General features: G+C 33.8%; 3 protein-coding genes across 4 annotated transcripts; all 3 read right to left on the bottom strand.

Moving 5' to 3' along the window:
• Positions 1–7,707: 7,707 nt before the first annotated feature.
• On the bottom strand, positions 7,708–11,522 carry LOC140985779 (disease resistance protein RPM1-like). 2 transcript variants are annotated; one of them, XM_073453703.1, is made up of 2 exons: positions 11,391–11,522; positions 7,708–10,522 (listed from the first exon to the last, which is right to left on the bottom strand). In XM_073453703.1, exon 2 carries the CDS (start codon positions 10,476–10,478, stop codon positions 7,758–7,760), a length of 2,721 nt encoding a protein of 906 aa, XP_073309804.1. In that variant the 5' UTR covers positions 10,479–10,522; positions 11,391–11,522; the 3' UTR covers positions 7,708–7,757. The 2 variants fall into 2 exon arrangements, with proteins under 2 accessions (XP_073309804.1, XP_073309805.1); XM_073453704.1 differs by lacking the exon at positions 11,391–11,522 and adding an exon at positions 11,297–11,315.
• A 1,087-nt stretch (positions 11,523–12,609) lies between these two features.
• Positions 12,610–13,443, bottom strand: LOC140985918 (uncharacterized). The gene has a single exon (XM_073453862.1). The coding sequence runs from the start codon at positions 13,441–13,443 to the stop codon at positions 12,610–12,612; it is 834 nt and encodes a 277-aa protein (XP_073309963.1).
• Positions 13,444–13,461: 18 nt separating this feature from the next.
• LOC140985917 (uncharacterized) lies at positions 13,462–13,956 on the bottom strand. The gene has a single exon (XM_073453861.1). It carries the CDS (start codon positions 13,954–13,956, stop codon positions 13,462–13,464), a length of 495 nt encoding a protein of 164 aa, XP_073309962.1.
• Between the last annotated feature and the right edge of the window lie 8,424 nt (positions 13,957–22,380).

Below are 22,380 nucleotides of genomic sequence, written 5' to 3'. Positions count from 1 at the left end.
CGCTATCAGTAGAATGACTTTCTGAGTCAGAAGATTCAGAACTAGAGTCTGCCCATTTTGATTTGCTTTCTTCAGCAATCATCGTTTTGCGGTCTCTTCTGGACTTCTTGTCATTTCTTTTGTATTCTTTTTTCTTCTGATCATCCTTCTTTGGCTTTGGACAATCAGCAATAAAGTGACCGATCTTTCCACAATTAAAACATGCCATGTCACCAGATGGTGAATCCTTCTTGAAGTTCCGGTTGGGACCCTAATAGGCTCGATGATTCTTCTTCATGAATCTGGAGAACTTCTTTACAAATAATGACATCGCGTCACTGCTGATCTGTTCAACAGTCTTTTCAGATGTGCTGTCAACGATGACAGCAGGTAATGCTTGTGGAACAACTACAGCAGTAGCAGGAGGAGTAGTAGCAGTAGTAGTGGCAGTAAGGGCCTTGGTAGGTAGATTTGAAGAGGGCTCTTCTTCGCTTCTCACTTCCAGTTCAAACTCATAGGCTTTTAAGTTTGCAAACAAGTCATGTAGTTCTAATTTGTTCAGATCTTTAGATACTCTCATAGCCATGGTTTTTACGTCCCATTCTCTGGGCAAAGCTCTCATTACTTTGAGCGCTCTCTCTCTGTTGCCATGCTCTTTACCCAGAGCTGCTAGCTCATTGACCAAGCTACTGAAATGTTTATCAAACTCATTCAGAGTTTCACTAGCTTTCATTTCAAATTTTCAAACTTCTGCATTGCTACAGACAGTTTATTCTCTTTCGTCTGCTCATTTCCTTCACATATTTGAATGAGCTTTTCCCAGATTTCTTTCGCAGTAGAGCACATCTTGATCTTGCTGAAGGTGTTCTTATCGAGAGTTTTAGAAAGGATGTCCTTCACGACGTTTTCAAGATTGGGTTTCTTTATCTTCGCCAGTCCATTCGCTTCTTGGTTTTTCAACCATTTGCGGGGCACCATCAGTAACAGCAATAGCTGTATTAGGCTTTAAGATCTTTAATGGGCCATCTGTGATGACATACCACATGTCATCATCTTGAGCTGCAAGGTGAGCTTGCATACGGATATTCCAGTCATCAAAGTCTTCTTTTCAGAACATGGGAACCTTGCTAAAATGTGCCATAACTGTTGTAAGTTTTCGGAACAAGAGAAATCTGCTCTGATACCACTTGTTGGGGATCGATGTAGAGTTTAGGGGGGGTGAATAAACTCTTTCCTTTGATAATAGCTTTTGCAAAGGGTGCTAGAATCCTGTTAGAGATTGTAGCTATTCTTGTTCAAATGTAAGTCCAGCAGATCACAATAATAAGTGCGAAAACGATCCGATGGAGTAAGGAGAAAACAGTAAGAACAGTAGGTAGTAGAACAGTGGTTGTTTCTGGAAGTTCGAAGATAAAATCTTCTACGTTTCCCCTTCTTCTGTTTCCAGAAGGTATCACTAAAAGACTTTGGATTTTACATTACACACTAGTACACACCCACTTCAGCAGGACTTATCCTTTGCCTACTGAAATTCTTAGTAACTCAACACAATATAATTTACTACAACAAGGTTCTGGAAATGACTCTTTTCCAGATTACAAACTCTTCTTCAAAAATATATTAAAGTGTTTTGCTTGAAGAGGTGAAGAAACAGCAATACAAAATGATCTCCAAAGATCAGATGTAAGATAATAAGCGTGTACTGCTTTTCTTGTAAGTTGAGCAAGAAGATAACGATTGGTTCGCGGTTGCTCAATGTAACGTTGGATAGATAATATGTTCCTTGAGAAAATAATCAGCGTTGTTCTCTAAATGGGTTTGATCCATGTATATATAGATAACTTGAATCCAACGTCTATAATCAAAAACGGCTCCTTTGACTTCTTATAGAAACAACTTTATTTCCCAAAAAGGATCCTGCATAAAGCTTTCAACACAATCAGTCTTGTTTTATACCAAAACTGGTAAAACGAATTAAATGACTACGTACAGCATTTAATGGTGCAACTAATGCTTAGTACTAGGTAAAGTAATGGTAACATTTAAGATTGAAACGATCGAGTAAAAAGCCGTTAAGTACTGATCTAGTGAAGTCAAGTTCTACTTAGTTCTGCTTCTGTTTTTCTAAGCCGTTAAGTACTCAAGGAGTAATGCTTTGTTAAGGCGATATGAGAACTTCTGCTTCTTATACTGTTTACTGATTATACCAATACGATCTACTGGTTTTGACTAACATCACCACAATTAAATTAAGTCTAACATAGTTGATATTCCACATAAGTAGTAGAGAAAAAAATCATTTTCATCTATTTGATAATTTATATTTTAAAATAAAAGAAAAATTAGAAAAAATAGCATGTTGACAGAATCCGAAGTCCAAATTGAAAATTGAATTAATACATTCATACTCATCATTAAATTCTACTATTTAATTTAAATAGATTTAACATGTTTATCCAACTAAAAATATTGAGAGAATTGTTTATAAAATTCAATGAAAAAGCCGAAGTACATCAGTTTCTAATTCTGAACAACGATCACATTATTTTTATATTACAATGATAAATAAACTATTATTTTTAGTTTATCATCATAGTCTTTATCTCAATAAACACATTTTCGAATGTAGGATGTTAAATTTAATATTGATATTAGATAATCACAGTGTTAATTCAAACAATTTTTTTATCGTTGCCAATACATTATTTTTTCTATCTTCAAATGTATTAATCTATTTATTGTTGTATACAAAGTATAATAATTATTTGATTAATTGATCACATTTAAGCTTAGGTGTTTAGAAAAAATTAGCCGCAATGCATGAACTCTCACTTTGTGCAATGACAAAACATAAGATGAGTTAACTACTTATCAAGTGAGATATTTATATATATATATTTTCATTCAGCTTAGCCCATTATATTTTTTTTATTAACTCACTTATCCTTCATTTTTACTTCACTAACTTCGCAGTGTGGCAGTCAACCAATATGACTCATTCAAACATTAGCCTTTGATTTTTTTTAGTAAATAGCGACCTCTGCTCTCACCAAATTCAATTTTTAGAAGTCGATATTAGTAATTTATATGTAATAGACAATTATTTAATTTTTATTTTTTGTCTGTTGTTTAATTGTGTAATTTTTTATGTTCTACCTAATTCATTTTTAGAATTTTTATGGATTTTTTTTAATCATGATTAGAAGTGTTGCAATTATACACATAAAAATAATATATTTTAAAATATTAATATTGAAGTGTTAAATAAATGTATTGATCATTATTTAAGAACTTTTTTTAAAAAAATATATACAACATAATTCAGATTTAAAGATTAATATACTAATAAATAATTGTGATGAATATCATATGAAACAAATGGTGTTAGTCCAAAAAAATTAAATATGATTATTGTACATTAATCTTTCTTAATTAATTAGAAGAATTTCAGAACATGTGCTGAATTACTTAGAATGTTTTCAATATAGTATGTTGATAATTGTTTTTCCGCATGAGTTAGTGATTGAGTCTTCATGAACATTTAAAAAAATTCGTGTATTTTGTTATAGTAGCATTGTCTTATTATTTAAAATACCAAATGAAACAAATTATCAAGATAAGAAACTAATCATGAAATTCAACAATATATGGTTACTCAATTAGTGCTTTCATTATGATATACGATTTGTTATACATCTTAACATCGATAAATTTACTAAAAATTTATTGATTTATATTTTAATTCCCGCTACCACATAATTCTGGTTTCCAGACATTGTGTATTTGTTTGCTTGAATTTATTGTTCCTTATTTTGCCAAGACCCATAACATGTCAAACATGAAAGTGAATAATAATTTAAAGAGATGATAATATTTATATATTGCAATAACATGTTTAACTCTCACGATAATGATAAAAATAACTTAAAATTAATTTGTTGAAGAACATATCGTCAGGAAGCCAAAAACACAATGTCAACTTTAATACTCAATTTTCAGAGACTAACTGAAACGACCCCGATTTTTTTTTCTAATATCTAAACCATAACTTCTAAATTCCTAAATAAAATAATTTAACATAATCATGAATCCTAATAAATTAACAATTTAAAACTCAAGTGCATAAAATAATTCCTAAATCATCACCTAACCAAAACATCCTAAATTGTCCTTTGAAAAGATCACTAACAATAAAAATAAAGCATAAGAATTATCTAATAAAAATCATTAACATAAATCTTTAAATCTTAAATCTAATAAACTAGTGCGGAAACATAAAGGTCCTCGGGTGTGTACTGCTGCACTCGATCGACTCAATCGTCACCGCCTCCAAAAATCATCAAATCCTACATCATACAAACCTAGTGAGTCTAATGACTCAGCACGTTCTAAACATAGATAACAAATAATACATATACAAGCACATGCATTTAAAAATCCTATTTTTATTTAAAATAGCTTTTGAAAATAAATAAACCATTTTAAAATCCTTTAAAAATCATTCAAGGATAATTAAATCATAAATAGAAAAATCATTTTAAAATAACTTTAAGCATAAATAAATCATTTTAAAAAAAATAGCTTTAATCCTCATCGTAAATCATATATCATAAAAATTATTTTTATCATAAGCTTTCAATCATATATCATTTTGGGTGAAGTTTGATCCTTGAAAGTGACTAGCTTTTATCCTTTGGTCGACTGCAGTCTTAGCTCCACATGGTCCATGGGGGTGTGCACTAGGCTCCACCGTGGAAATACGTTCGTCGGGGCTCCCTCGGGGGCCTTCTCCCATAGACGGGCTCCCTCTGGGGCCTTTTCCCACGTATGGGCTCCCTCTGGGGCCTTCTCCCGTATATGGGCTCCCTCTGGGGCCTTTTCCCCTCACGTTATCCCCACAAAATCATATATCATAAATCATATCTTTTGTCACAGTCAATTCACATCCCTCAAAATATTTTTCATTTTCTTTTAAAATCATAAAATAACATAGCTTTCCAAAAATAACATTTTAAACATTAAAAATTGCACAGCTTTACCATAAATCGTAAAAATACATATTATCATCAAAATCATCATTTTAAATCATAAAATATCATTTAACATGCGTTATGATCCTACGGGACGCTGCCAAGCATTTTAGTATTTTCCTAAGTGTAAAAAGACCGTTTTGCCCCTGGACGTAAAAATTCTCGAATTTATCTTTGTCTCACTTTTAATGACATGAGATTATTTTAAATAATTATTTAAGCTTAAATTAATTTTCTCATATTTTTATTTGGCTTAAATCGATGACTTTTAATTTAATCATTAAATATAACATATTAATGCGTTTTAATCCCGAATTAAACCAAACCTTAATATAAAATTCCCAAATTAAAAACTTAGACTTATAATAATTATTTAAGCTTAAACCTAATTTTTCATAATTTTATAAAGCTTAAAACTAGGCGTTTCAATTAACTTGTCAATTAGCGTTTCGTGAGGCGATTAAATCCCGATTAAATCCAAAACTCGTTATTTTGACCCCAAATTTTAAACACAGCATTTTTAATATTTATTCTACCCTTCCAAGTCGTGAGCCACCCCCGTGGACCCATGGATTCATTTTTTTGTTCTTAAATTTTCGAAATTGACACATATACGAACCACCCGAGCCATCTCCCAATTTACTCGAGCCATGCCCAAGCCACCTTGAGCCAAACCCGAGCCAACCCATCTAGGAACCCTAATGACCAAGCCTAGCCTAAAGAACCAGCCCCTAAGTCGCTCAAACTCACCTGACCAATAGACCCAATTCTGCATGTGTGTGTGTGTGAGCTTCCTTGCACTTCTAGGACTCCTAACCCAACTAGGACACTTCCAGCTGGTTAACCATCGACCCCTCTGGACCCTTACTGACCCTATACCAGTCCCATACCCGAGCCACCCCCAGCCCGAGCCCCTGAGCCACGCACGAAGCCCTGCATCAGCAACAAGGCTCGCTGTCTCCATCTCACGTAGGAGTCCCCTCTCGCATGGAACTCTCTGCCCAAGCCACCACCGAGTCCTATACACCCTAGCCATCCCTGGACCATGTCCAGACCTAGCCCAGACCAGCCCAGCCCAAAGAACCCACGCACGAAGCACTGAACCAGAACAAGTTGCGCACGTTCCCTTGCTGGTTTCAATCACGTTTCATGTTTCGCCCGTGCCACCTGCCAACCCAGCCGCTCCAGCCCCTGGCCCGACCCCTGCCCAACATCCTAGGACCATAAAGGACCAGCCTGGCTCGCGCCCAGGCCAGCTGCGAGCCCCCTTTTCCCAGCCATACAAAACCTGCGCGTGAATATGGGAGGAGTCCCACTTCGGGTGGACTCCTTCCCCAAGCCTAGAACTCGAACCCTAGCCGCCCTAGGACCCTACCTAGCCTTCGAACCTGACCCTGGACAAGCCCCCAACCAGACCCTGGCCAGACCCGTGCCCCATGCAAAGGAACCGAACCACTTGTGTTTTGCACTCACCATGAAACCTACGGCCCTCTTCTCCCCTTTTTTTTTTCTTTCACGGTTGTTCCAGCCTATTTCCTTCTATCAATTTATCATGTTTTAATCATAATCAATCATATTTTACCATGTATTGGCAGCGTGTCCGTTGGAATCAAAAACGATTTCAAAACAAGCGTAAAATCGTAAAAACGTCGAAAATACGTATCATATCGTTAAATAATCGAATACCTATTTTATTCAAGCATAAACAATTAAAACACACATATTATGATTTGTATGATGTTTTAAAAGGGTTTAAGAAACGTGCCTTTGCGTTTATAACGCTCGAATTTTCAATCGTCGGCGAGGAAGGACGAACGGGCAACGAAGAACACAAGCTTTCTTCTCCTTATTTTTTTTTTGAAAATTATCGTGTGTGCTAGGTTTGAATGATTCTCGGCTGATAGAGGTGTTTTTTTATGAGGTTTAAAGACCTAAAAACACTTATTTATAATTTAATTAAAATATTAAAGGGACTTTGGTTTTGGGCTTGCATGCTTAAGGTAATTGGGCCTATTTAAATTAATTAAATTGAGCCCAATAACACTTAATTAATTTAATAATAAAAGTTTATAAAAATTAGTTTCCATAAAATAATATTTTTGATCTTTTAAAACTCCTTGTTTGACAAAAATCGGCTGCCCGGGAAAAATCGAGCTCGACTCGTAAAATAATTCGAACTCCAACATTTTTAGGAAAATTAAATCATTTTTAATCATATTAGGAAGCTTTGCCACTATTTAAATAAAAATACATATTCTTGTCTTAGTCGTTCCCGGTCTCCTTTTCCCTGCCTATTATCGAATATTCGGGTAAAATCCTTAATTTCATGAAAACATGTCACATAATCATTTAATCATGTAAATCATACATTTAATTATATTATAAATATCATGCTAGTATTTAAAATCAATTAAATAAAACAATTAAGTAATTAAAATAATTTTGCATGCATGTGGTTTACGTAGGTTGGTTTTTCGGACGTTACACTAACAAAATATCTCAATGACCCACAATTTGTGGACAAGATAGTAACATCACAATTTTAAATCAAGACGATATTTTCCCCTTTATATGAGGAATTTATGATTGAAAATCGATAATATTAGATATATAGATATTTAATATAAACCTGTTAGATATATAGATATTTAATATAAACCTGTGCGGGCTCATTTAGGTCCACTTTTATATGGGTTGACAAAACTTCAACCCAACCCACTTAAATTGTTTGACGGTGTGGCTTTAGTTTCAATTCACCCAAATCTCAACTCTGGGGACGTGCGCAAGCTTCCACATATGCCCTCCATTGAATTTCTCTGACATATTCACGAATTCCACATGCTGAAGATTGATCAAATGCTCGATGCCCTCCGGCAACTCCTCCATTCGTTCACAATCCCATAAATCCAATCGTACCAGGCGAGGCATGGAATCCTTCTCCACTCTCACACATCTCAACCCTCTTAATTTCCCTAGACACAATGTTTCAAGCTTCTGAAATTTTCTGCTCTTGAAAATCAATTCTTCGCCTTCATATGCAAATATAGCAATCTCTAGGCGTACCAGATTGGGCAAATCTCCAAGGTGTTCTAATGGATCCTCTCTCAGTCTACTCCCCCATAGTCCTAGTACAGCAAGCCCATGAAGCGAATATGCGCACCGAGGAAGCTTCTCCAAACGTCCGCACAGACAAATCATACGAAGAAATGGCAAAGGTAAAGAAGACAAAGAGTGATCCAAATCAATCACCTCATCCTCATTAATGGATGAAATGTCAAGCTCCCGCAGGTTGGTGAGATTCACTAGCGACAAGCAAAGATCCCTTCCATCTTCTCTTCTCAGTTTTGTGATGCCCAAACATCGGAGTTGAGTTAGCATCCCTACTTGTTGCACTATTTTAATGCCATCCGCTTCGTCTGCATCTATCCAACGAAGAGTTTGTAAGGATGTCAAGTAAGATCCTATTTCATACGGCGCCTTACAGCCTTGTGCAACAACTGAGGATGGATTTGTGCTGTCGGACGTTCCTACTAGGATATGCCGAAGTTTGCGAAGCTTCAGAATCTCAACGGGGAATTCTGTCACTTTGGATCGGTCGAGATTTAATGTCTCTAGGATTTGAAGATTTCCGATTGATTTTGGAATGACAGAGATATTTGTTCCACTTAAGTTGAGATATTTGAGGTGATATAGTTTGAATACATCATTTGGGATGCTATCTATTGGAGCTTTTCTTAGACTCAATACCTTCAATATTCTGCAATGCCCCAAAACCTCATGGAAGACGAGTACTGATTCTGCATATTCTGAAAAATCCAACCAAAACAAAGAGCGAAGATACTTTACATTGTATGTCCCTTTAGATCTACTATGAATTGCCATGCGTCGGATCTTATCAGGACGAGTCATGTCCCCTTCGCTAGTTCCTGTAAACAGATTTTGATCTCTAGATTTCAAAATGATGTATTCTCGTAGAATGTCATGGATACGAAACGATAGTGGGGCTCCATCGAGAGATGTTTCTGCTACCCCAATTAGACTTCTGTTGAGAAGCTCATTAAGATAGGTCTCTGCGATTTCTTCCTGTGTCTTTCCATCTTTTGGCTCCACAAAACCTTCTGCTATCCATATACGAATTAACTCCAACTTTGTGAGCAAATAATCTTCTGGAAAGATGCTCAAGTATAAGAAGCATGCTTTGAGATAGTATGGCAAGTCATAATAACTGAGTGACAGCAGTTTGTTCAATCTTTTGAGATAGTCTCCCTGTAATTCAAGACCAATGGTACCCTCAAATATTTTCCAATCTTCAAAATTGTTGTTCTTGGTTGCTAGGAGCCCACCAATCACAACAATTGCAAGCGGCAAGCCCTCGCACCTCTGTAAGATGCTTTTCGAGATTTCGTTTAAATAGGAAGGACATGAGTTTCGTGGAAATGCCTTTCTGTAAAACAATTTTTCCGAATTTTCAGCAGTCAAAGGAGCTAAATTATACAAATGGCCACCGGTCTCGATACAAGCAGCATTGCCTATGTTGTATAAGCGAGTCGTGATGATGATGCGGCCACGAGCATTATTTCTTGGAAATGAATACCTGATGGATTCCCATACATCGACTTTCCAAACATCATCTAGGACAATCATGTAAGTTTTATCCTTGAGAAACTTATAAACATGTTCTTTCATTCCGTCGCCATTCATTGCTTCCAGATTTTCTGGTGGTTGTAGCTTGGCTTCGCTAGTAAGCTGGTTAATCATGTCCCGCAAAAGACGATCTAAGTCGATATTCTCTGAAACAGTAACCCACACATGGCAATCGAAATTGGCGTTTACTGATGAATCATCATAGATCTTTTTAACAAGGGTTGTTTTCCCCAACCCACCCATGCCAACCACTGAAATGACCATAAGCCCATCATCAGTCTGCTTAAGCCACTCGACAAGCTGTTTCTTTGGTTCTTCAATGCCCACAACCTCCTCTTCTTCCAATAGAAGCGCATCACCTCGTGTGTCATACGTTTTACTGCTACTGCTTGACTCTTGATTCTTGAAACCATAAATGTCTTTGAATCTCAGTTGAGTCTTGGCAACATTTTCCATTCTTAACTTGATTTTTCGGAATTCAGATGCAATTTGATGGCGAAGTATCAATTTTTTTACCGAGGCATACATCTTCTTGACGTATCGTTTGTATCCATCTGCATCACAATGTAAATGGGCTAGTTTGAGCATGTATCTTTCGAGGACATCTTCAGTGTCATAAGTGATCTCGCGCACTTTCTTGACCCATTCTTTTAGTTGGGGATCAGTTTCTTCTTTCTCATCAGCAGCTCGAAGGAATGCCCTCATCTGTCCCAATTCATCTCGAATATACACGGCATTGTCTCCGATCCCTCCAAGCAATTCTTGCTCCTGTTGGAGGAAGAGATTAAGCCGATTGAAGAGAAACGATGCCGCACTCTCTGCCATTTTTATTCATTCAACTCCTCGTACATATGTACATTCTTGTTATGCTGCAAGATACAAATATTAAATGGCGCTGCTGCCAAATTATTTAATCGTTTTGGTCAAGGTTTTCACATCGAGATTTTAATCAAAATATGATACCACACAACATAACATGTACTAATTAAATCCAAGAAATCCTAATTTCAATTAAGAGTATTGCTATATATAACAAGATTTATGACACAGATATAGTTTTGATATGTTGTAATCTATCTTGGTCACCTCTATGTCGATCAATAGAGTTTATGGTTTTGCTTATCTAAAACTATAAAAAAAATATTTGAATATATTTGAAATTAATCAATCAACGACATGAATGTTGAGTTAAATTGAAAAGAAAAGAATAATTAAACAAATAATAGATGAACAATGATATTCAACGATGACAAACTAAAAGTTTGATCATGAATGTAAGTATTAAAAACAGAGAAGCTATTATCAATATATATATATATATATATATATATATATGATCATGTAACATATATATATATATAACAACCATATATGTTCTATGAACATAAAAATGTGATATTTAAATGATAGGAGGATAATACAGAAAAAATATATATTCATATAGAAGAATTACACGACTCAAATGGAAAAACGTATTTTAAAAAAATAATAAGAATATAATACAACTAAGAATATGATAGGCTAAGATTTTTAGGACATAATACAAATTGACACAAGGGTGCATAAATTAAGCTACAAATAATGAACTGATCAGTTTCAACGATCAAATGAAGGTATCTTCAGTGGTGGAGTAAAGGACTCACCTGATGTGAAAAAATTGGAGATCGAATTCTACAAAGAAATTAAGAGGAAAATGGTTTGCAAAAGAATCAAACATTATATATATAAGAATTATACCTCAAATTGTGAGATCCATTATTATTCTTTCTTTCTTGGAAAATAAAATCATGTGGTGGGAGAAGAGGATAAGGATTACAAGAAGCAAGAGACCTCAACTTTATATAAATAATACTTCCCTTAGCTAGCTGGAGGGTCGGAGTTGACCCAACTTTCAAGTCTTTCTGTGTGGACTTGTCGTCATCTGGAAATTTCCAAATTTTTAATTTGGAGACTTTTCTGTGTGGACTTGTCATCGTGGAAATTTCCTAATTTATAATTTGGAGAGATTTGTTGCGAAGACGGAGATTTGATGTACCCAAAATTTCGAAACTGACAATTTTCACTCATTTTGTAAATTTGCACCACATTTTTTTGAAATTCATTCAGTCGCCATTAACCTCATTTTTTCGAAAATTTAAAAGGGTACATTTGACCACTTGTTGTCACATGGTATATCAGACTCTGACAATCCATTTAAGTGGCTGATTATGACCATAAAACCAAGTAATGACAGCTTGCAACCCCCCTACCCCTCCCCCTCCCCCTGGATTATTTCACCTACTGCCTGCACGGGTAATGAACCCACCTTCATGTAAAAAAAAAAAAAATTTGACTCAGAAAAATCCGAGCGGTTGGATCGACCCCTGCGGGCGCTCGGATTGGATCGATCCCTGCGGGCACTTGGTCGACTGAACCCCCTTACCCTGCAGCCTATATAAGAAAGATTTGAATTTGGACACGTCATAGACTAATATGACGATGAAAAGATAAATAAGATATCTTTAATTCAAAATTCTATTTTAAAGTAATTTTATTTTAAAATAGTGTAATTTTTGCATCAAATATTATATTCATCTCCAACCCATCTACTTCAAATCTTACTCTAAAAAAAATATTCTAAGAATATTCTTTTTTTAAAATATATTTAAATTATTTCTTATTAATTATTAAATATATATTTCTAATTTTATTAATATAATTATAAGTATCGTTTAATATTTATTTAAATTGTTTAATTTAAATTGTTTAATGATTATTTAAATTGTTTAATAATTATCGTTTAATATTTATTTAAATTGTTTAATAATTATTAAAAATTTATTTAATTGTTTAATATTTTACGAATTGAAACATTTATTATTTAAATGGATAAAATATAATAATACATGACATTGAATTAAAAAAACATAGTACAAATACATGACATTAAATTAAAAAATACATTACAAATACAATTTCAAATATTTGAATGACCATATTCATCCCATAAATGATCAATCAAAGCATTTCGTAATACAAAGTGGGCGTCTTTGTCTTTTATTTTTTTATATCGAGCCAGAAATTCTTGAAATCTGATATGTTCATTGACAACAATTTCTACCACTGGAGTCGGTGCTTCCCTCGCATCTTGAATTGGTGCACTAAGATCACGTTCATCTTCGATTATCATATTGTGCATTATAATGCATGCTTTCATTATATCATGCAAATGATTTTTCTTCCAACCACGGGCGGGAGATGCCACAATTGCAAATCGTGATTGAAGAACGCGAAATGCACGCTCCACATCTTTCCTGCATGACTCTTGTTTCATCGCAAAATAATGCTTCTTTGGACCACGCGGATCATGAATAGTCTGCACAATAGTTGACCATTTCGCAAAAATACTATCAGCTAGATAATATCCAGTATCATATTCTTTGCTTCCAATATTGTAATGAGCTGGAGGAGTAATTCCTTGTGCAAGATTGGAAAATAGACTGGACGACTCTAAAACATTTATATCATTATTGGTTCCGGGTATACCAAAATATGCATGCCATATCCAAAGATCATAATCAGCCACCGCTTCTAAAATGATTGTTGGAGAACCACTACGACCTGCATATTGTCCCGCCCAAGCCGTGGGGCAATTTTTCCACCTCCAATGCATACAGTCGAGACTTCCCAACATTTCAGAAAAACATCGTTGTTTGCCAATATAGAGTAGTCTAGCAACATCATTGGCCGTAGGTGATCTCAAGTACTGCTCAGAAAAAACTTCCACTATAGCTCGACAAAAGCATTGCATACACTGAATTGCAGTCGATTATCCTATTTGGATGTATTCATCAGTAGCATCAGCAGGTAAGGCATATGCTAGCATTCTCAATGCAGCAGTTGCTTTTTGATTAGTCGACAGCCCGAGCCGTCCTAAACTATCACTTCGTTGTATGAAATAAACATCGTCATTCTGTATACCATCTACTATCCGAAGGAAAAGATTCCGAGACATTCGAAATCGTCTACGGAACATTGCTTCATTATATACTGGATTTTCAGCAAAATAGTCGTTAAACAACTTACGATCAGCAATTTCACGGTCGCGTCGAATGAATATGTGACCCGAAATTGAACTTCCATGTGTGACTTCTTTTTCTTGTTGGATGATGTAGGAATCAACCAAATTTTGTTCTCGAGATATAGTTGTCAGTATTGCATTACTTCTGTTTTGGAGATTTTCGAAGAATTGAATATCATCTTCATTATCTGACAATGAATATGAGCTAGACGATATTGCATCAAATTGAAAAGTTGGATTCATTTTTGTGATATGAAGAATGCAAGATTTATGTGTTAGTAGGATAATACAATCCACATTATATAATGGTAGATTTGGAATGGTAGGTGCATTTAGAACGGTAGATGGATTTGGAACGGTAGGTGCATTTGGAACGGTATGTGAATTTGGAAGGTTATGTGTATTTGGAACGGTAGATGAATTTGGGATGATAGGTGCATTTGGAACAGTAGGTGAATTTGGAATGGTAGGTGAATTTGAAAGGTTAGGTGCATTTGGAACGGTAGATGAATTTAGAATGGTAGGTGAATTTGGAACGGTAATTAGATTTGGAAGGGTAGGTGGATTTGGAACGGTAGATGAATTTGGAACGGTATGTGAATTCGGAAGGTTATGTGCATTTTGAACGGTAGATGAATTTGGAATGGTTAGGTGCATTTGGAACGGTAGGTGAATTTGGAATTGTAGGTGAATTTGGAAGGTTAGATGCATTTGGAACGGTAGGTGAATCGGTAGGTGCATTTGGACCGGTAGGTGCATTTGAAATGGTAGGTGGAATTTCTACTATAAATATACTCCTGATTGTTTGAATGAATTATCAAACATTACAAATCATACTCCAAATAATATATTTCTTCAAAGAAAATCAATGGACTCCAGTAGCCGAACATCTAACTACTCTATCGAAGAAGATAAGCTATTATGTCATGTTTATCTTGACGTCTCGCAAAATCCTATCATCGGTATAAACCAATCCAAACATCGATTTTGGAGTCGTATTGAAGAAGCTTTCAATGGCAGCAGATCGAATAACATGTAAGAATGCAATAGAAGATCAATGCAATGTAGCATGCAAGTTATCCTCCGTGCTGTTAGAAAATTATGTGGCTGTGTAAGCATAATTGAAAAGCTGAAGCCGAGTGGCGCATCCGAGGAAGATATGGTAAGTCTTTAGTTTTAAAATATTCTAGATACGCTAACTTTCTTTTTATACGGGTTGGATATTTTTGTGCAGTTGAACCGAGCAAAAGACTTAATGATGCAAGATAAAAATTTCAGTCGAGGATTCAAATTTGAACACGTGTGGTCTATCATGAAAGATTGGGAGAAATTTTCGGCCAACGACAGTGCACCGATACCACTATCAAAACAACATGTCACAAATTTGGATTCGTCACAATCAGATAATCAAGATCCGGAATCTCCAATGTCAGGTTCTCAAGGAATAGATTCATTTTCAATTAATTTAAGTAGTGATGAAAATGCATGTGGAACTCCATCTCAGCGACCACTTGGAGTGAAAAAATCCAGATTAAAGAAAAAAAGAGAAGAAAATGTATCAGATTTAATTTCTACGATAAAGGAAGGTCATCGCGATTTTATCAATGTACTACAAAAGGGAGCTACCGATATGCAACAAAATTATGATATTAAGCTGTTAATGTTGCAAAATGAACAAAAAAAGCTAGAAATTTGTCAACAACAAATAGCATTTCAAGAGGAGAATAAATTTTTATACATGGATCTGACCACAATTGGTGATCCAGAAATGCGTCAATTGGTTCAAAATGAAAGAGCAAGAATTATGCAGAAAAGAGAGGAAGAACGTCGTCAACGTGAAGGCAACACATTTGGAAAATTTTTTGGTGATTTTGGAGGATCTGGATCTANCAAAATATTTTTTTATTTAATATATTAATTAAATGCTTTTAAATCATTTAAAATATATTAAAGAATTCATATATTATTAAATATATTATTTATTAAATTAATCATAATTTAAAAATAATAAAAAAGTAAATAAAAAAATTTTTTTAAAAAAATACAACACCTTGTGTCAAATTTTGACGCAGGGTGCCTCCTGCGTCAAATTTGACGCAGGAGGCGCTGGGCGCTATTTTGGAATGGTTGGAGAGCATAGGACAGCAAAATAGCGTGAAATGCTATTTTCAAGTCTCGGTTGGAGATGCCCTAATTGAGTTGGAAGCAACCACGACCGTAGTAAAATTGTATTGTCTCAATTTAGACTTTTGAGACGCGACTCTTAAGCTCTGATCTTGCTTATTGATGGTACGAGGGTGTCTATAAATACTAACATTTAAGGTCCTAAGCACACAACTCATCAGAACAATAATACACTATCTATAGTGAGTTGACGTACTCAGAAAGATTAAAATTGGAGAAAATCATAATACTTACAATCATTCAATGGCTAAAGATAATTGTGAAGGTCACGGATTTTGTAAGCATGCAAGCCAAATGCATCTAAATGCATGCATATGTTCCGAAAATTTGAAGACATAAAAGCAAGCGACTTTAGTCCTCATAGCTTGTTGAAAGCTCTTCAAAACGAGACACAAACCTAGGGTCTCTATCTGATAGTATGCTAGCTTGAACTTTATTTAATCGTACGATATTATTCATGTATAAGTTGTTTTTCCAGATCATAGCTCATGCGTACTAGTAAGAAGTACACAGATTTTGCGAGTCTATCTACAATTACTCATATATCATCACGACTTTATCTAGACTTTGGTAAACCGACTACAAAGCCCATTGAAATATATTCTCATTTCCATTCTGGGATTTCCAATGGTTGAAAAAGTCCCTCGGGTCTTTGATGTTCAGCTTTGACTTGTTGGCACACGAGACACTTAGAGACAAATATTGCAACGCCTTTTTTCATTCCACTCCACCAGAAGTTTTTCTACAAGTGTCTGTACATCTTGGTACTACCGAGGTAGAGTGAAAATTGTGACTTGTGTGCCTCAGACGTCACTTCTTGTAGAAGATTATCAATGTCAAATACACACAATCGTTCTTTCATCGACATAATTCCTTTGTCATATGTAGATCTGATGATTTTCCTTCTTTGATATGTCCTTTCAGCTTCATCAAGACGGGATCTCGATCTGTTTCCGCCTATTTATTATATATATATTTTTTTATCATATTAATCAATGTATAGAAACATGATTTTCCAGAGAACTTTAATATTTGGTATCAGAGTCCTGATATCCCTGCCTTGCATATATATGTTTTTCATTTTTTCTGAAAATCTAATTTCATGAACTTTTCGAATTTTTTCTCTCTTTTTTTGAATGTTTGTGTAAAAACGCATGAATTTTAAATATCATAATATCAAGTAATTTACTTAGGAATTTTTTAAATATAATTGGTAAGAGAACTTTGTTATCGGTTCAAGTTTAGTTCTACGAAGTTCACTGTTAAATCTTAAAGTTGGTACTTTGTTTCTGAAATTTTGATTTGAAATAAGCAAAAAATTTTGAGAGTATAAATGAGATGTAAGTGGTTTATGATATTGAGAGATTGAAGAAAATGGTTGAATATGATGTACAAGCACACGGGAATTCGATAAGCTCTTTCAGTTTTTCAAAGATTTTAAGAAATGAAGATAAACACAAGTTGTCGGCAATTTTTTTAGATTTTTACGAATTTTATATATTATAAAATGTAATTAAAAAGTGTCGGCCATTGAAAAAGCCAATCCCTCCAAATAATTGTTCTACCCAATGCTCAAATAACGTGAAATGTGTCCATTCCATGTTAAAATGGAAGACTACTTTAATCTCATTTTTTTAATTTTACATATTATAAAATTTAAATGGAAAGGGACAACCCAACTACTTCAAATTGGCACGATTACGGTCTGAAAATTGCCATGAAAAGTTGCCTGAATTTCCGCTGTTTTGGATTGATTTTGCTTGATTATTTCCATTAAGGTTCCGGGTTTTGGCATCGGAAACATTTGGAGTTAAGACCAATACTTTTCTAATGGCATTAAGTGAGATTAAAATAAGTGTTGAATTTGAAATATTCTGAAAATATTGGAAATAATTTTCGATTGAAAATAATGATAATGATAATTTTGAATTGGAATTATATTTTAAAATTTCAAGTTAAATTCAATTTCCAATGCATGTTTAGAAATTAATTTTGCATGTTATATATTACGTCGAATATTACGAATATTTATTTGATATGGACATGCAAATTTAATATTATGATTGCATTTACCTTTGAAATTTTAAATCCAAATTAAGTATTATCCTACGGAGTTCTTCACATACTAGTTTGTTAACGATAGGTCTTAGAGCCCACTAATCTTCTTGGAAACACTGCTGTGTCTAAGGAGTTTGATTTTTAAAGAGATTTTAGTCCTATCGTAGGAGTACTATTGAAAATATTGATTGTGTTATTAAATAATTATTATACAAAAGTAAGAGGAAAAAAAAGAAAAAAAAAAGAAAGCCATTTTAGAACTAGCTAGAGTTCTTTTTTAAAATCATTTTTAGCCCATGTGATACGCCTGCAAAGAGTAAGTCCATCTTCGATAGAGAGAAGAGCCAATTCAATACGAGAATCCTTAGCCAAGAAATCATTAAACTCTAAGACTGGTTGTCTGCATGCCCTCGTATTAATCCACTATTCCATCCAACATTTCATCGGATTCCACGAGTTCTTACCTCCAAGTCCTCAAATGATTCTTCGTGATAGTTTCTGTATTTAACTTTATGATCAACATCCAAAAATGCAAAATTAAATGTCTCATTCTGCATAATGCATGCATTTTCAATTTCAGTTTGAATAAATACGTAATTTTAATGTATACATATCTTAATTCATATAATATTGAATACAACAAATTATTTTTTACATTAGCATGCAACAAGTTGCTTTAGAACCATGTCGGCTTCAGATTCAGGATTTGGTGTGCCACGTACGTTTGCCTTTTGGATAAATGGCAACCTTGTCTCAATTGCTTCGCATCTATGCCAATTGCTACTGTCTAAAAAATAATAATATATATTAAGAAATATTAGTATGTCTTCATAATATTTATGCTTTATAAGTAAGAAATGTAGAGATCCGACATACATTTCAATCGTGGTGAAGGGCGTGCAAGAGCAGACGATAGAACGAGTAGCCGGTAAAGACTCCAATTTTGATAGTATTTTTTGTGTTCATAATTTTCGACAACATTGATATAAACAATCTCTCGTGTGATGGTGTACATTCATCATGCTCCTATTAATTTGTTTGCTAGAATAGTGATTTTTTTATACGTTTTTAGGCATATTTTATCGAGAAAATAAAATATTCTCTAACACGACATTATATTTGTCGACAGTGGTCGTTCTTGTTTCTTTGAGTTGTTCATGCTCCCTGAGATATGCAATTGTCCCCAAAATGTACTGCTTTTTAAAGAAACGGTTCAGTAATTGTTTCTCAACCAGCTAGACACAACTTGACCAATGAAAAATGGTTTTTCAAGTGCGGAAGGATCTGACTAGACTAGTGAGTTAGTATATATTCACTTGCGTAGTATTTTAATAAACCCTGCAGATGTATAAATAAAGCAAATAATAAGCAGCTGTAAATAAAAAACACAAGATATATAGAAGTTCGAAGGAAAAAATTTTGTACGTCTCCCCTTCTTCTACACTCAAGGAAGAAAATCACTAAAAGACTTTCGTTAGGGATGACAATGAACACGGACCTGTATTAAACTCGCCTTGTTTGGGGCTGGTTAGACCCAGTGAAGCAGGTCAGAATGGGTCCTGGTATTTAGTGAACCCGCTTTGGACCCTTCCCGCTTTTTATATGTTATCTATATATTTATATGAGTATACATGTATAATTTAATTATAATTTTAGTTATACTGAATAATAAATACATTAATTTCTAATTTTATTCAAAATACTTTATGATTGAAATAATTGTATATTATGATATTTTAATATAAAAAATATACAATTATGAATTTTTTTTGTTATTAGTTGAATATAAATTAATCATTTTTTTTGTTACTAAATATTATTAACATAAAGATGAAAAATATGATTTATTAATTTTTAATTGTTTTATTATCGTGTAGTGACTACTGTTAAAAATTATAATTTTGTTAAAAAATTAAAAAATTTATCGGGCCCAACCTGTATTGGACCTGCTAGATGGGAGACAGGTTTAAAGTGAGGCTAGGCTGGACCTAGGTTTGGCAAAATCCAACCAAGACTTGTCTTGTTTTCATCCCTAACTTTAGTTTTACAACACTTTGTAAGAACTAACTTCATTTATATAACTTATCCAATGCATACATTGAAACTCTTAGTATCATCCGCTACACAAATACAAACATCAATTGTCTATTGAAGACTAGGTTTAGACATATCCAAAACACAATTCTATTGAACTCAATCTTCTTCAGTCTTGTGTATTGCCTTTATATGCTTGACCTTTTTCAACGGTCAAAATTTTTTCAACGATCGGTATTGGTAGCCAACATAAAGGCAAGTTATTTTTTGTCTTCTTTTCCTTTGCAATCTCCGAAATTAATGCTCATTGGCCACCCAACTCACACGCCAGGTGAATCGGCCACCCAACTCACCCGATTTACCTGGCTATCATCATACCGGACTTTGAAATAACTCGATATTGTTTGTTATCGTCAAAACGGAAACATTTCAATCTAACACCTATTATATGCATATTTGATTTTTAGTTTATTGAGAGAAATAAAAAAAAAACTAATTAGTTTAATTATATAAATCATTTGTCTGTTTATTTACAAGAGTTTAAAACTCAAGACAAAATTATGATTTCGATTTATAGTATTATATGTGTTCCATCGAAGGTTTTTTATTTTTAGGAACCGAACCCGTTGATTTTAATAATTATGGTCAATATATAAACAAGCAAGTCCAAAAACAATAAAATTAATGAATTTTTGACACTTGATAGATCCAAAATAAGATCTAATAATCATAGTTTACCTTCTTAAATTTCATCTTATCTGGTAGCATAACACAATATGATATTCTTGATTCAGTAAACAAAAAAAAATATTTTGGAGAAAAAAATAAGAGTTTGCAGTCACAGTGGCATAACCAGAGTTTAGAATCAGATAGAAAAATAAATAAAATTTTCTGGTAATTAAAATTTAGAGGTGTCAAAATGTGACACGACCCGTCAACCCGACACGACCTAACACGAAAAAAATCAGGTTCGGGTTGGGGTTTTTCGGGTTTGGTCGGGTTCGGGTTGGGTGTGTTCGGGTTAGTGCTAGGTTGGACAGGTTTCGGGTTCGGTCGGGTTGGGTCGCGGGTTCACCCGAAAACTTTTTTTTTTGAAAATATTACCTATATTTTTATATATTGTATGTTTGAACAAAATTTATTGTATATTTATATGATAAATTTTCATCATTTAATATTTATTTGTATTTTTTTATTTTTTTAACAATTGTTTATTTGATTTAGTAAATATACTTTTAATTTTCGACCATTAAACTTTCAAATTTAAATCAAAAATTTTGTTATTATGTGTTTAAATTAAAATATTACTATTTTTTTTTATTTTTTCGAATTTTTTTCATTAATTTTTTTAAAGAAAATAAAATAAAAAAAATTCGGGTTAGGCGGGTTAGACGGGTTGAGTCGGGTTAGACAGGTTCGTGTTCGGGTTGGGGGCGTTCGGGTTGCTTCGGGTTCGGGTTGGAAAAAAAAAATTCGCGGGTTGACCCGAAACCTGACCCACCCGACCCGATTGACACCCCTATTAAAATTTAATATTTTATTATTTTAAATTTTATTTTAGTAAAAAATTAAATAATGTAAAAATAAATTTTTTTAAAAAAAAATTCTTGATAAGCAAAAGCCTCTTCGCCTCTATAATGGATATGCCCATGTTTATGTATTTTCTATATATATTTTTAACACAAAATTTTTGTGAGACGGTCTCATGAGTCAATTTTATGAAACCGATATCCTATTTAGGTCATTCATGAGAAAATATTACTTTTTATGACAAAAAAATTATTTATTATTGTAAATATAAGCATGGTTAAATGGATAAAGATATGTGAGACCGTTTCACAATAGACATACTAATTTTTAAATAGTTAAATATGAAAGCACCTTGGGATATATATAATTTCGCTGGAAATTTTCTTGTTCAATGGAAGATCGAATGATAATATTTTTATTAATTAACCAAAACAGTCATTTTTTCTTATGCCCGATGAAAAGTTCTCCAAAATTTGTCGATGACTAGATGCATATTATCCATGGCCGATATTTTATTACATGGGCTTTCCGATGTAGTATTCACTTGCTAGCATATCTCATTCATCAAAATTTGTAATGAAAAGTTGGGGTTTGCTGAGTTGTAATACTTTATTGTACTTGTGTAATTTGCTTTGAGTTTGAAAGTGTTTGAAAAAAAATTTAGGAAGCATTTCATAGATTTTAGTTAGGTGGAAGTGCTCCGATCGAGTTGTTTGTGGATTCTAACTTCTGCTTCAACTTCTGTAATTTTTAACCAAAAGCAAGAGGTAAGATTGACATGTTTTTTTTCTGCTTTTAATTTTTTGTTAATGATTTCAAGTTAAAATTTGACATTTAGATCTTTAAAAAATTTATCATACT

This window comes from Primulina huaijiensis, chromosome 10, assembly GCF_012295235.1.
Source record: "Primulina huaijiensis isolate GDHJ02 chromosome 10, ASM1229523v2, whole genome shotgun sequence".
NCBI classification, from domain to species: domain Eukaryota; kingdom Viridiplantae; phylum Streptophyta; class Magnoliopsida; order Lamiales; family Gesneriaceae; genus Primulina; species Primulina huaijiensis.
The sequence above is the reverse complement of the archived record's forward strand: the minus strand, read 5'-3'. Positions and strand labels throughout refer to the sequence as shown.